This window comes from Arachis ipaensis, chromosome B8 (assembly GCF_059453495.1).
Source record: "Arachis ipaensis isolate K30076 ecotype BB chromosome B8, ASM5945349v1, whole genome shotgun sequence".
NCBI classification, from domain to species: Eukaryota; Viridiplantae; Streptophyta; class Magnoliopsida; order Fabales; family Fabaceae; genus Arachis; species Arachis ipaensis.
Genome location: NC_142443.1, coordinates 17,922,673 through 17,935,192, shown reverse-complemented (window position 1 = coordinate 17,935,192; position 12,520 = coordinate 17,922,673). Strand labels below are relative to the sequence as shown.

At 37.8% G+C, this 12,520-nt stretch overlaps 2 protein-coding genes and 1 pseudogene across 2 annotated transcripts; all 3 read left to right on the top strand.

The window, feature by feature from the left end:
* Positions 1-1,687: 1,687 nt before the first annotated feature.
* Positions 1,688-5,227, top strand: LOC148547341 (uncharacterized; annotated as a pseudogene).
* A 448-nt stretch (positions 5,228-5,675) lies between these two features.
* Positions 5,676-7,322, top strand: LOC107612629 (uncharacterized). The gene is made up of 4 exons (XM_021109005.2): positions 5,676-5,747; positions 5,839-5,940; positions 6,871-6,964; positions 7,069-7,322. Exons 1-4 carry the CDS (start codon positions 5,676-5,678, stop codon positions 7,320-7,322), a joined length of 522 nt encoding a protein of 173 aa, XP_020964664.1.
* A 1,214-nt stretch (positions 7,323-8,536) lies between these two features.
* On the top strand, positions 8,537-11,824 carry LOC107612626 (uncharacterized). Its single transcript, XM_088497289.1, has 6 exons — positions 8,537-8,803; positions 10,397-10,788; positions 10,904-11,139; positions 11,216-11,431; positions 11,536-11,628; positions 11,728-11,824. Exons 2-5 carry the CDS (start codon positions 10,416-10,418, stop codon positions 11,563-11,565), a joined length of 855 nt encoding a protein of 284 aa, XP_088353415.1. The 5' UTR covers positions 8,537-8,803; positions 10,397-10,415; the 3' UTR covers positions 11,566-11,628; positions 11,728-11,824.
* Positions 11,825-12,520: the final 696 nt, after the last annotated feature.

The following is a 12,520-nucleotide window of genomic DNA, read 5'->3' as shown; positions in this document are numbered from 1 at the left end:
TCTCTGAAATTGTGCTCTTCCAATGCAGATTGATTTGAAGGTGAGATTGCACATAGGCTTTTCCATGAAGAAGGTTCTGGTGCAGGAAGCAACATCGTAACCCAAGTGTGTGTCTGTTTTCGCAGGTGGTAAGAATTGCAAAGTTACTTGCAGCAGAGAAGCTTTTAGAGGACAATCTAATCAAGGTTATTTTCCTTTCAACATTGTTAATTGTTATGAGTATGACAATTTGGATTTATTAATATTGTTCTATTCATCTTTTGCCTATGTGAGCATTTTAATTGATCAGTCTCCTAGTTAGAAAAAGGAAAATAATATGAAGGAATTGAGCTTGATGCATACGATAATATTTTGAATGTGTTATAAGCAATACCCAGCATTGGCAACTTCTCAACACCACAACTTTTGCCTATTATCAGTACTATCAAAGTGTTACAAGCTATACTCTGGGAGTCTTGTATATTATTGGGTTTAATAATTTATTTTTTTCACTGAACCAACTCTTTGTCGTCTTTTACTGAATCAATTATTTTAAGTTGTGTGTTTTTGGCTTTTCCTCTTTAATTTGTAGCATTATTCTTGCTCCACTATAATTTCATTTTTTTAATTCGGAGATTGTATAATATTAGCGAATTCTTTCATGCTGGACACTGGGAGTATGATTTGAATTGTGAGGCTTACGGCCTCTCTCATCAATCTTGTGCTGTATGAGTTATTTTCCTAATACTCAAAATATCTAATCAAAGAAATCTTTATATACTTGACGTAGACATATTTGGATTATATATTTTCTATCATGGGTAGGATATAGATGCCGTTAAATTAGATTTTAGGTATATCTATGTACATAAAAAATTGAAACTAATCGGAGATGGTAAAAAATTCTCAAATTAAATTTCAATATATGAAAAGTTATATATCGACGCAGTTGTAATTTTTTTAAGAAGAGTTTGTCGTAGTTCACTTGGTATTTTTCTTAGAAGCATATCTAAGATAACATATCTACAATTTTAAGATTCTATGCTACATCTGTTATAATTGTTTTTGTATATTTTTTTTGTTATCTTTTAAATCTGTCTATCATTCCTGTTATGTTTTCCATTTTTAAGATATTTTGAAGATTTTATTCTATGTACATTATGATTGTTTAGTTATATTTTTTGATTATATTTTTTAATTTTAATATTTTTTCCTGTTTTCTTTTTCAATTTTTAAGGAAGCTTTTCTTTATCTTTTCATTTTTTTGGCTTGGAACTAGCAATTCTTTATAGAAGTATTCTTTTAAGAAAGCACAGAATTTTGCAATGAGTAAGCCTCCTCCTCAATACTTTTTGTGAGCTACATGTTATTTGGGATGCAAGTAATTTTAATTCTGTTTCCATTTTGAGTTATTCCGTCGCTTGCTACATAGTTTTGCTTGCAATATATTGTCTAGTCTATTACGTATGGTACTCTCCCATCTCATAATTGTGATAAACTGTTACTGGTCTTCTTGACACACACCCCATCTTTTTCCTCTTTTTTTTAGTTTAATGTAATTTTTTACTATTCATTTAGTTGTCTGTGCTATTTCATTTATTTAGACATTGACAAGAACTGGATTACAAAGCCTCGAGGTAGTGTAGAGTATAGGAATGGTTTGAATAGATTCCTTGACTTCGCATTTGCTAATTCATCATCCGATGGGATGATACATTGTCCATGCCCTTTGTGTGGGTTCCGATTTTTTCAAACTAGAGAGGACGCCTACGATCATCTTCTGATGAAACCCTTTCCCCCTAACTATACCTTCTGGTTACATCACGGTGAGAGGATAGTGGACGAGAGACCTAGCGGTAGGGAAGAATTAGAACCCACCATAAATTCAGGAGATCAAATTCGTGACATGGTCCACGACGCATTCAACTTCCCGGGACTGCAGAGTGACGATGAAGACTCGATGAATGGTCACGTCGAAGACGTTGCGGAGGGGTTGCCGTACATATCTGACGAACCTAGCCGCGAGACTCGTGCCTTTCACGACTTGCTAGAGGATGGCGAGCAGGAATTGTATCCGGGATGCTCAAAATTCTCGAAACTGTCTTTCTTGGTGAGGCTTTACCATATCAAGTGCATGTGTGGAGTGAGTGACAAGGCTTTCGGTTTGATTCTAGAGCTACTGGGGGATGCCTTTGAGCATGCAGTGATTCCGAAGACGTTGCACGATGCCAAGAGGATCATAAAGAAGCTCGGAATTGAGTATAAGAAGATAGATGCATGTCCAAATGACTGCATGCTGTATCGGGGCTCCGATCAGGATCTGTCTAGATGCAAACAGTGTGGAGCATCCAGGTGGAAGCAAAAGACCCGGAAGAATTCCATAATAAGGATCAACGCCATTGTCAAGAAGAATGGGAAACCTCTGCCGGCGAAGATTCTCCGCTACTTTCCTCTGATTCCACGGTTGCAGCGATTATTCATGTCCAGCAAGACATTAGTAGACATGTTGTGGCACAAGAGAGGAACCAACTCTGACGGTTTCTTGAGGCATCCCAGAGACGGTGAGGGTTGGAAAGCATTTGACATGAGATATACTAACTTTTCTGGTGATCCGCGCAGTGTTCGCTTAGCCCTGGCCAGTGATGGCTTCAATCCTTATGGAAACCTCAGTTCAAAGTACTCAATATGGCCAGTGATTCTTATTCCATACAACTTACCCCCATGGATTTGCATGAAACAAAGCAACTTTATTCTCTCTATGATTATTCCCGGTCCTAAAATGCCTGGCAATGACATAGACATATACCTACAGCCCCTGATCGATGAGTTGAAGCAGTTGTGGGCCGGTGTTGATACCTACGACGCCAGTGAGAAGAAAACATTCAAGATGCGTGCCGCGTTGATGTGGACTATTAGGGATTTTCCTGGCTTGGGCAATTTATCTGGCTGGAATACGTACGGCGGGAGAGCTTGCCCCACGTGCAATTTGGACGCCGAGACTAGGCGACTCACCTTCAGTCAGAAATGGTGTTATATGGGTCATCGTCGCTTTCTGAATCGTGATCACAGATATAGACAGGACCGGAGTAGATTTGATGGCAAGGTAGAGGATAGATCCCCACCTACCAAATTGACTGGCAGGGATGTCCTGAGACAATTGGACGGTGTGCCCGTCTCACAGGGCAAGGTGCAAGCGGTGGGCAGCAAAAGAAGGCGCGGACAGCAAACCGTGATGCAAGATGAGTCTCCCTAGAAAAAGAGGAGTATATTCTTTGATCTGCCATACTGGGAGAACAACGAATTACGTCACAACCTTGACGTGATGCACATAGAGAAGAATGTATGCGACAACATTGTTTTCACCATGTTGAACGAGAGTGGTAGATCCAAAGACCACTTAAAAGCTCGAAAAGATCTCCAATTTATGGGAATCAGGCAAGATATATGGCCACTTGAAGGTGGAAAGTATCCTGCTACAGTCTTTACCATGTCCAATCCACAGAAGGATGTCTTTCTTAGGACTATCAAGAATGTGGTCTTCCCTGACGGGTACTCTAGCAATATCTCTCGCTGCGTTGATTTAAAATATCGCAAGTTATTCGGGTTGAAGAGTCATGACTGCCACATTTTGATGGAACATCTATTGCCAATTGCGTCAAAACACGTATTGCCTACCACAGTGGCCGTCGTCCTGGCTGAGTTATCAACCTTTTTCCGACTAATATGTAGTAAATCCATGGATCCTCAACAACTTCCTCTCCTTCAGGATCGTGTGGTCCAAACTCTATGCCACATGGAGATGATATTTCCACCTTCCTTCTTCACAGTCATGGTTCATCTAACGGTGCATTTAGTCGACGAGGTACGTATTGGTGGCCCAGTGCATTACCGGTGGATGTACCCAATCGAGAGGTAGAGATCTACTTAAGCTTTCGCGTTCTGTTTTAATGGGATAGCTATCATATAGTAATTTATATGTTGTTGCCTTCCGAAGGTATCTATGTCATCTCAAACAGTATGTGCGTAATAGGGCACAACCTGAAGGATCGATTGCAGAGGGTTACTTATCTGAGGAGATTCTCATATTCAGTTCAAGATACCTAGATAATGTCGAGACTAGGATCAACCGACCGACGCGTGTTGACGACCGGCCGAGCGATGCTCTGCCGAGCGAGATTGCCAGCATGATCCCAGATGTCGGAAAGGTAGTCGGGGCATCTTCATTTTTTACTCTAACCGCAACCGAAAAGTTTCAAGCACACCGTCGTGTACTTGTCAATTGCGGTGCTGTTGAGAAATTCTTGGAGTAAGTACAGAGCCTGAGTTTTAAATTTATGCAGCGAGCCAATATAGCTTTAACGATAGTAAAATTGAACATCTTTTTTCACCATGCATAGTGAGTACAGAGCCATCACAAAGAGAAAAATGCGAAGCAAAACAAGGTCCCAGTCTCTTATAGATAGTGTGGTGCACAGAGAATTCCCCAACTGGTTTAGGCATCAGGTAATCCTTAATATCATAGGATTCCACTTTCCATATTGATGCTTTCTTGCCTCTAATGGTTCAATTCTAGGTCCCATTTGGAAGCACCAGTCATTCGAACGAGTTGCAATGGCTTGCCTGTGGACCCCTTGCTCAGGCAAGACGCTATCAAGCTTACAACGTCAATGGATTTAAATTTAGAACCATCTCGAGGGAGAAAGGGATGAAAACACAAAATAGCGGGATTTATGTCACTTCGGATACTAGGAGTTATGCAAGCAAACGGGATGTCAATGTTGCCGTCGGCGGTGCATCGTACTACGGGAGATTAGTAGACATCATCGAGCTAAATTACAGTGGTCAGTTCAATGTAGTCTTGTTCAAGTGTCTCTAGGCAGACACCACGTCGGGCAGAGGCATACGACAAGACTAGTTGGGTCATACCTGTGTCAATTTTACCAATCCGATTCACACCGGTGATCGAGAAGACGATGAGCCGTACATCCTAGCATCTGAGGCGCGTCTTGTGTTCTACGTGGATGATGAGGTGGACAACAGATGGAGTGTAGTAGTCCATGTGATGCCTAGAGATTTGTTTGACATGGGCGAAGATTATGAACATTGTGAGGTCGACTTTCACCCCCAAATATGTATGACGAGCTTGACTGAATTTGATGTCGAAGGCTTGCGGTTGACAAGAGATGAGGTTTTAGAGGAATCCACTCATGACGTGGGTGATGATTGTGATGAGGCCGCCGATTCCTAATATACATTTCTCCATGATGGATGTAGCTCATATTCATGAGATTTTATGCATATATACTACTGTCATGATTCACCTAGGAGAGATAGTTGAATGTATTCTAGTCATTTCATTATCAGAAAAGATATCTCGATTGAGTTATTTCTTGTTATTTAAAACTTATCCCCTCATATAAATCTCTATTATTTGACTGGGTTCTGACATAATTGGTCTTTTTTTTTCTAACTGTTGCCTCTCATATAAGATTTCCTCCAATCACATTTTTAATTGTCCCTATATGTTCTATCTATCTCCGTTGCCTATCAGGGAAATTGGAAAGCCGAGACTTCTATCCCATTACCAGAAGCTTTTGGTTCGCAGAGAAGATGATAGAGGCGTCTCCATTCTCTTCGTTTGACCACGCAACATCCTTTGCAAGGCAGTTGTGGTTCAATCAGTCGCGTATACAGTCATGGTTGATGCCTTTTCTGGACAAAGTCACCTTTATCGAGCCATTCGTGATGCGCCGGCTTCTCTGATGAGGGTTTGTTTGCTGATCCCTAATTAATTAGTATGTGTTTCCTTGTCATATTCTTTGTTGAAACCCATTTCAGGCGATTATGTTAAATTTATAGGAATTGCTATTTTGGGACCGAAAGTACCGGGCTAAATTTGGGTTTGAGTTTATAACAAGTACGGAATTGTGGTTCACACAGAAAATACTTGACGAGGCGAAGGTAATACTTCCAATTTTACCTTTCGATTTATCTAATTTATACCACATCTCTCTATCTATGTAGCTAATTTCCTACATTGTGCTGTTTTGGTAAAATTGCTACAAGTGAAACAGATTTGCATTTATACGTGCATTTTTGGTCATCTCATATGGATTAGAATTAAATAAGCCGAGTCACCATTGAGGATGGAGATTTAATTGTATTTTTTAGATGAGAGTAAACTCTATTTCCCCTTGCTAGAAGAAATTTAGTTGCTTTAAGTTGTCTGCTAGTATCTACCACATACAAATATGTGCCGGTTTCTGTATTTACTCAATTTGTAATTGCTTGTATTGGCATGATGTGAGCTGGCTCAAGAAAGCACCCAATTATTTAGTATGGCCAGTGATTTTCTAATTCACTCAGCATTGTAAAAGATTACTAACATATCCCTACAAGTTTCAGGTGGTCCATGATATATTTTGACCGTGATATTGTGTATCTCACCATTTGAAACCAAAACCAAATAAAATGCAGTTCAAATTAAGAAAAGTAGCCCTTCGGACAAATCCAGGTGGATAGATACTTGGATCATAGTACAACCTCAGTTAAAAACCCCATTTAAGACCGATTTCTTAAGATTGAGTTGTTTAAGAGGCTAGCCTTTGAAAAGTGTAGTTGATAAAATGGTAAGTTGAGACCAATGCATGGACTTATCTCTCATAAAAAAACTCGTGGTCTTCTTTCTTAATTTGAAGCTTGTGATAAGAATCTAAGACTTGAGAAAGAGTTTACGGTGGATTATCAGAATTTTTTGTTAATGCCAATGATAAGAATAATGGGCAAGATCTTGCTGTCCTTATTATCTTTTTGATTGATAGTTGGTCTATGTGTGCTTTCATTTTTCTTCTGCTTCTTATTCATAGTACTAATAATAAATACTTTGTACAGACACGATATGAAAATACTCTGGTCGTTGAACTGGATGTTGCATCACGGGAGGAATTCAAGCTCATAGAACATGGCCTTGAACGACTACGGGACAGTAAGAAATACATTATATATGCAATGGTAATATAATAGGATTGTATGTCACACTCTAATCTATCAATTGTTCCTTTGTGTTTGGATATGATGCTGGACTCTCAGGGTTATCTCGACCAAAGATCCAAGAGGCATCCGAAGAACCAGGAGAGGTGGTTCCAGACTCAATGGAGAAAGAGGACGTTGTCTCCTCTGATGGGTCTGATGAGGCCACTTCTGCAGGAAGAAATTGCTCCATGCTGTCATATGACCTCAACAAAATAGCAAATGAGAATGAATATCCTTACAGTGGAATGTCTCCTGGAAAGAAGAATGCATGGCACTTGGCTAACTGGGCAACACGGTACTTGAATCCGTGAGGACAGTGCTTTAGGTTATTTGAAGATTTTCAATTCAGGTTATTTAGGAAAGTCGAACCTTGTTCATTGGTTTTGTCGTGACTTTATAACTTCTCACATTGTTATATTGAGATTGTTCTTGTTGAAAAGTATTATCATGTTAGAGAACTTGGGGAATGCGATATTTAGTCAAGATTGGTACAGTTATTATTTTTTAGAGTCGATTAATTAATGAATTGGATTTATCACTATTCTGTGCCACAATGAAGGCCATCGAGTCTACTTTTATACATATTTCATTAGTTGTTGTTTAAAGTTTTTAAAAGATAAATTTTAAATAAACTTTATTGTATGTAAGTTTGATAAATTAAACTTTAAAAATAATTTTCGGTAAGCACAACTAATAATATTTATATTAAATAAATAATCTATTAACTGCGAAGTTATTATAATAAATATAAATATATAATGTTTCATGTTGGAGAACTTAGGGAATGTGACACGGAACTAAATTTTCATTCGCCAGGACTTAAAATTTTGTGATAAACCGTGAATGGTTCTTCGGCAAACCAGTAATTTTTCTTGTGAAAATTAAAATCTTTAGCATAACTTTATGTATCAATAAATGAATAAATTTAGTTAAACATTAAATATTTATATTTATTATAATATTTTTAACTTTAAAAAATTATTTTGTGGAATATAATTATTATTAATTATGCCCATTGAAAATTATTTTTAGTTTGATTTATGAAAAATAAATTTTAAACATTTATAATGATATTTTCCTTTAAAAATGAATTTAATTAAAGTAAACATGTAAATCAAAGCCAATTCATTCGATTTATTAGCATTTTAAACATACATCTAATTCGACTATATACTTGATACTACTTTTATTCAATAATATTTTCACCTAAGTCAAATCCATTGAGTTCGATTTACTACATATTTCCTTTAAATAGTTATTAATCTGTTCGATTGATAATAAATCTTATTTATTATTACTAACCCCTATACTATATTATTATTATTATTATTATTATTATTATTATTATTATTATTATTATTATTATTATATCGACTAACCCCTATACAATTTTGCGTCATCGCTAACATAGTGCATTTTTCAATTGTATTTAGCTACTGATGCTTTATTTTATCTTATTAATATATTTGCTTTAAAAGTCAGAAGTTCGGGATTTGGGTTTTAGGCAAAATCAAAGACCCGCCAATTTATTTAATTGAACTCCTTTGATTGAAATTTTCATACCCCAGTCTATGCGGCAGTCATATCATCTGCTCCCAAATCCTTATACACTCCAACCCTAACTCAAAAACATTTAACGAAGGCATCCCCCAACCCATAGAAGCTCTGACATCTCGGGCTCCAAGGAGAAATCTATAACCTGCGTCGGATCCTTGTTGTCTCGAGAAGCTGCCGGTCGCTCAGGTCTCTCCGCCCGTGTGGTCGTCTTCCGGTGCCCAACCTCTCTACTCCGGTAACCCTCCCTCTTTCTAACACCGAAATGGGTGATGTTAAAATTGTTGATTTCAGTGGGTGCTCTTAATATGACTGAAATTTGTTTTGTTCGTTTCACCGTAAGCCTAAATTCTTCTGGGTAAGAGGTGAACATAATAGAATATTAATATGAAGGTGTATAGTCCCGTAATACAATAATGACTTATGAATTTTAATGAACTAAGAGGATTTATTTTGATTCAGTTTGTTGCTTACTTGAGGCTACACTATTATATCCTGCTCTGCAATATCCTTGTTTAAAATTCATAGATTGACATCCGCGTTATGTATGGGCTAATTTGGGTTGTATAATTTGAACCACTGAAATGCAAATATCACTTGAAAAGGATTAATTTGATGCGGAAGTAGGAATCTTATGAAGAGGTATATCCAATGTAAAGTTGGGAACGGAGGAGTGGGACTTAGGAGTTTGTGTATCGGAAGGGGATACAGGTTTTAGATTTGGTAGTTTAAAATGCACCACTCTTTTAGAAGTATACTTGACTTGGTATTAAAAATGCGTTGACTAATTCAGGAACTTATGAGAGCTTTTAGTTAGATGTTACCCCCGTTTGCAGTCACCAGCGTGGCCGTTTAGCATAGTTTTGTCTTATTTTCACCCAAAACTTAGTAAGATTCAATACATTCTTAGCTTGCTGTTGTGCTGCCATGCTTAATTACATAATTCCATTCGATTTACAATACAATTGTTTGTTTCTTTCCTACTTTATCTCATCCTTAATATTTATATGTAATCCTCAGAGCAGCATAGTTTTCTTATTGTCTTGCTGTTCAAATTTGATTATTATTCGATGATTATTATAAAATAACATCCTTTTTGGTATCATATACTCGTTGCAATTATTATAGCTCATACTCTAGGACATGCATAAAATAATTAAAGCAAGGAGCTAATTAAATTGGGGGAGGGGATGAGTAATTTATAGGCTCTTCCTTGTTTAAACCTGTACCTGAAAAGGCACATTTATATATATATATAACCACTTGGATGTTATTTTAAATTGTGCTTGGTGTTCTTTATTAGTGTTGTCTACAGTAGCGTTAATGGTTTGGTGATACTTACCTATACGCATTGCATTATATATATTTCAACTATTTCCTGTGTGATTGGTGCAATATGTTCATATAAATTATTTAGTCACTTAGCCTTAAATAAATATATTAACCTACACCATTTATTACCGTTAGACTATTCATGGCATTAAAAGGAGAGATTGAATAAAATAATATTATTATTGGATATAGTGTATGTGATATTTGAAGCCCAAAGCTATATATGGAACACAGTATGAAATTTGGAGTTGCCGTTTGCATGTGCTACACTCGTGAATGTATGTGGATCTTTTCCCGTGAAATGTTTGGGAGTATCTTAGATTCCCAGGCAGAAATTATATTTCCACATATGTAATCTTATATCCATATTCAGACTTGTGTTTTCTATATGAACTAGTTAATGTGGATTATATATCAATTTTGATTGTAACAAATTTACCAAAACAGCATGAATGTGCTTTGACTTTTTTTATTTTAATTTCTTTTTTGGTTGAAACAGGCACCCTATACCTTCTAAAATGGCTAGAAAAGGTCGTTTCACAAGAAAACCGAAAGTAGGACCAGGATGTCAGCAACCACAAACGGCTCCGCCTCCGGTCCCGCCTCCGGCCTCGGCTTCCCACCGCGATGACTCTGAAATTCTCCCGGACAGTGGTGATAGTGTCCCTCCAACTTCACGCCCGTTCCTTCCGCTGCGCAGTGTACCAAGGCCGGCTCCACAAACGAGCACAACTAACATTCAGAACTCGGAGCCAAGCCATGTAAACTCGGCAGATAATGCTAATGATGTAGATTCTGTTGATCAAGCAGCTGATAAGTCCGTTGTTGATTCTAGAGCTCAGAATCGCAAAGGACGCAAGACTACAGAGTTTTGGGAAGTCAGGATAATCGGTAATTTAGCTAATAAATTTGATGTGTTCAATATGATTTAGACTCTTGTTAAGTTTTATTATTCTCGCATGCTGTCCACTACGGATAAACATAAGGTATTATGTTTGGCTTATAGATTCCGATGGCACAATCAAGCCGGCAAGACTAAGCGTGAGGGAGGCCATGGAACGGTCTAATGGTAGAAAGATCGTCCTCAGGTTCAACAGAGCAAAGCAAGCCATTGGAAATGAAGCTGGACTGTTGAGTGGCGTGCTTGGTCTGCTAGGATTTGACTTTGGAAAGTTTCCTATCTATGAGGAAAGCTGGCGTAAGATTACCACAAAGGACAAAGTTTATAGCGAATGTGTGAAGGTAAAAGTTTATATCCCCTTTGAAATACATCTACTTATTTTTACAATTTTTGACAAATTTTTGGTTATCTGTATAGCAAATTTTCCACATTGATGAAGATAGCAAAGGAGTTATCAAAAAAAATATCTTGAAAAGTATGGGGAAGTCCTGGAAGGAGACAGGGCTGAGGTTGTATAATGCTTATTTCGAGCCAACGTTCACGACTGAACAAAATATTGAGAACCGTCCGCCGGGAATCGATCGAGAGCATTGGAGATGGTTCCTTGAGTATCGCGCCAAACCTGAAACGAAGGTAATCTAGTATATCATTGGTACACAAGTTTTATGTAAATTATTGTTGCATTGAGTCTTTTTAGATCATCTTATAATCGCCTTTTGTCTCTATTGGACCAATAGGAGAAGTGCAAGAAAAATGCGAAGAATTGATCAAAACAACAATATACCCACACTGGCGGTTCAAAAAGCTTTGCACGACGGATCGAAGAAGAGGTACATTACTTTTTTGGTTCACCCTTTGGACTATTTTCGTAACTTGAGATTGCCTTGATTGTGTGGAGAATGGTAATAGCATAAAATTTGTTGATACAGTCGGAACAACAAGGGAGAATAGTCGGAAGAGGGGAGTTATGGATAGCAGTGCACAAAAAAAAGGACGGCTCCTACATGAATGATGAAGCAAGAGCAATCGGTGTAAGTACCACTATTTATAATTGATCGATAAAGTTATGACTTCAAATAGGGTAATAGTCTATTTTTCTATGTTATTTTGTTTTTCTTCCTGTTTGATGAATGGTTTGATACTCTATGTTAAAATGGACCAAGATACTTTTACAATTCATATTCCAGCTTACTTTAATTGTCATTGCTAATTTACCTGTTATGTTTATAGGCTTTAATTGTCATTGCTAATTTACCTATGTTATCATTTGGTGTGTTCTTGACATGAGATGGACCCATCAACAAAATTGTTGTATTTGCTAATTTGTGTCTGTAGGAAAGAATTGAGGAGATTGAGCAACAGGATGAGTCATCTAGGGTGTTGTCTCAGAATGATTCCATTGCTCAGGTTTTCAGAAAAGAGAAACCGGGTAGAGTACATGCTGTGGCTTTTGGACCGACTCCTAGTCAGCTCTTCGGGCCAAATTTACATGGGCATGGCAACGGAGTCCAACTAGAGGAGACTCAGAGGAAGCTGCTTGAACTGGAGGCACAGCTGGAAGGCGAGAAGCTGAAGAGGAAGGCGATGGAGGATGAGGCAGCAGCAGATAAGAAAAAGATGAAGGCGATGGAGAGTGCTCTGATTTATCTGTTTCAACGGCAGGGTGAGGAGCTGCCACCAGACATCGCTGCAGGAATGCGTTTCGTGGAATGATAGAGTGAA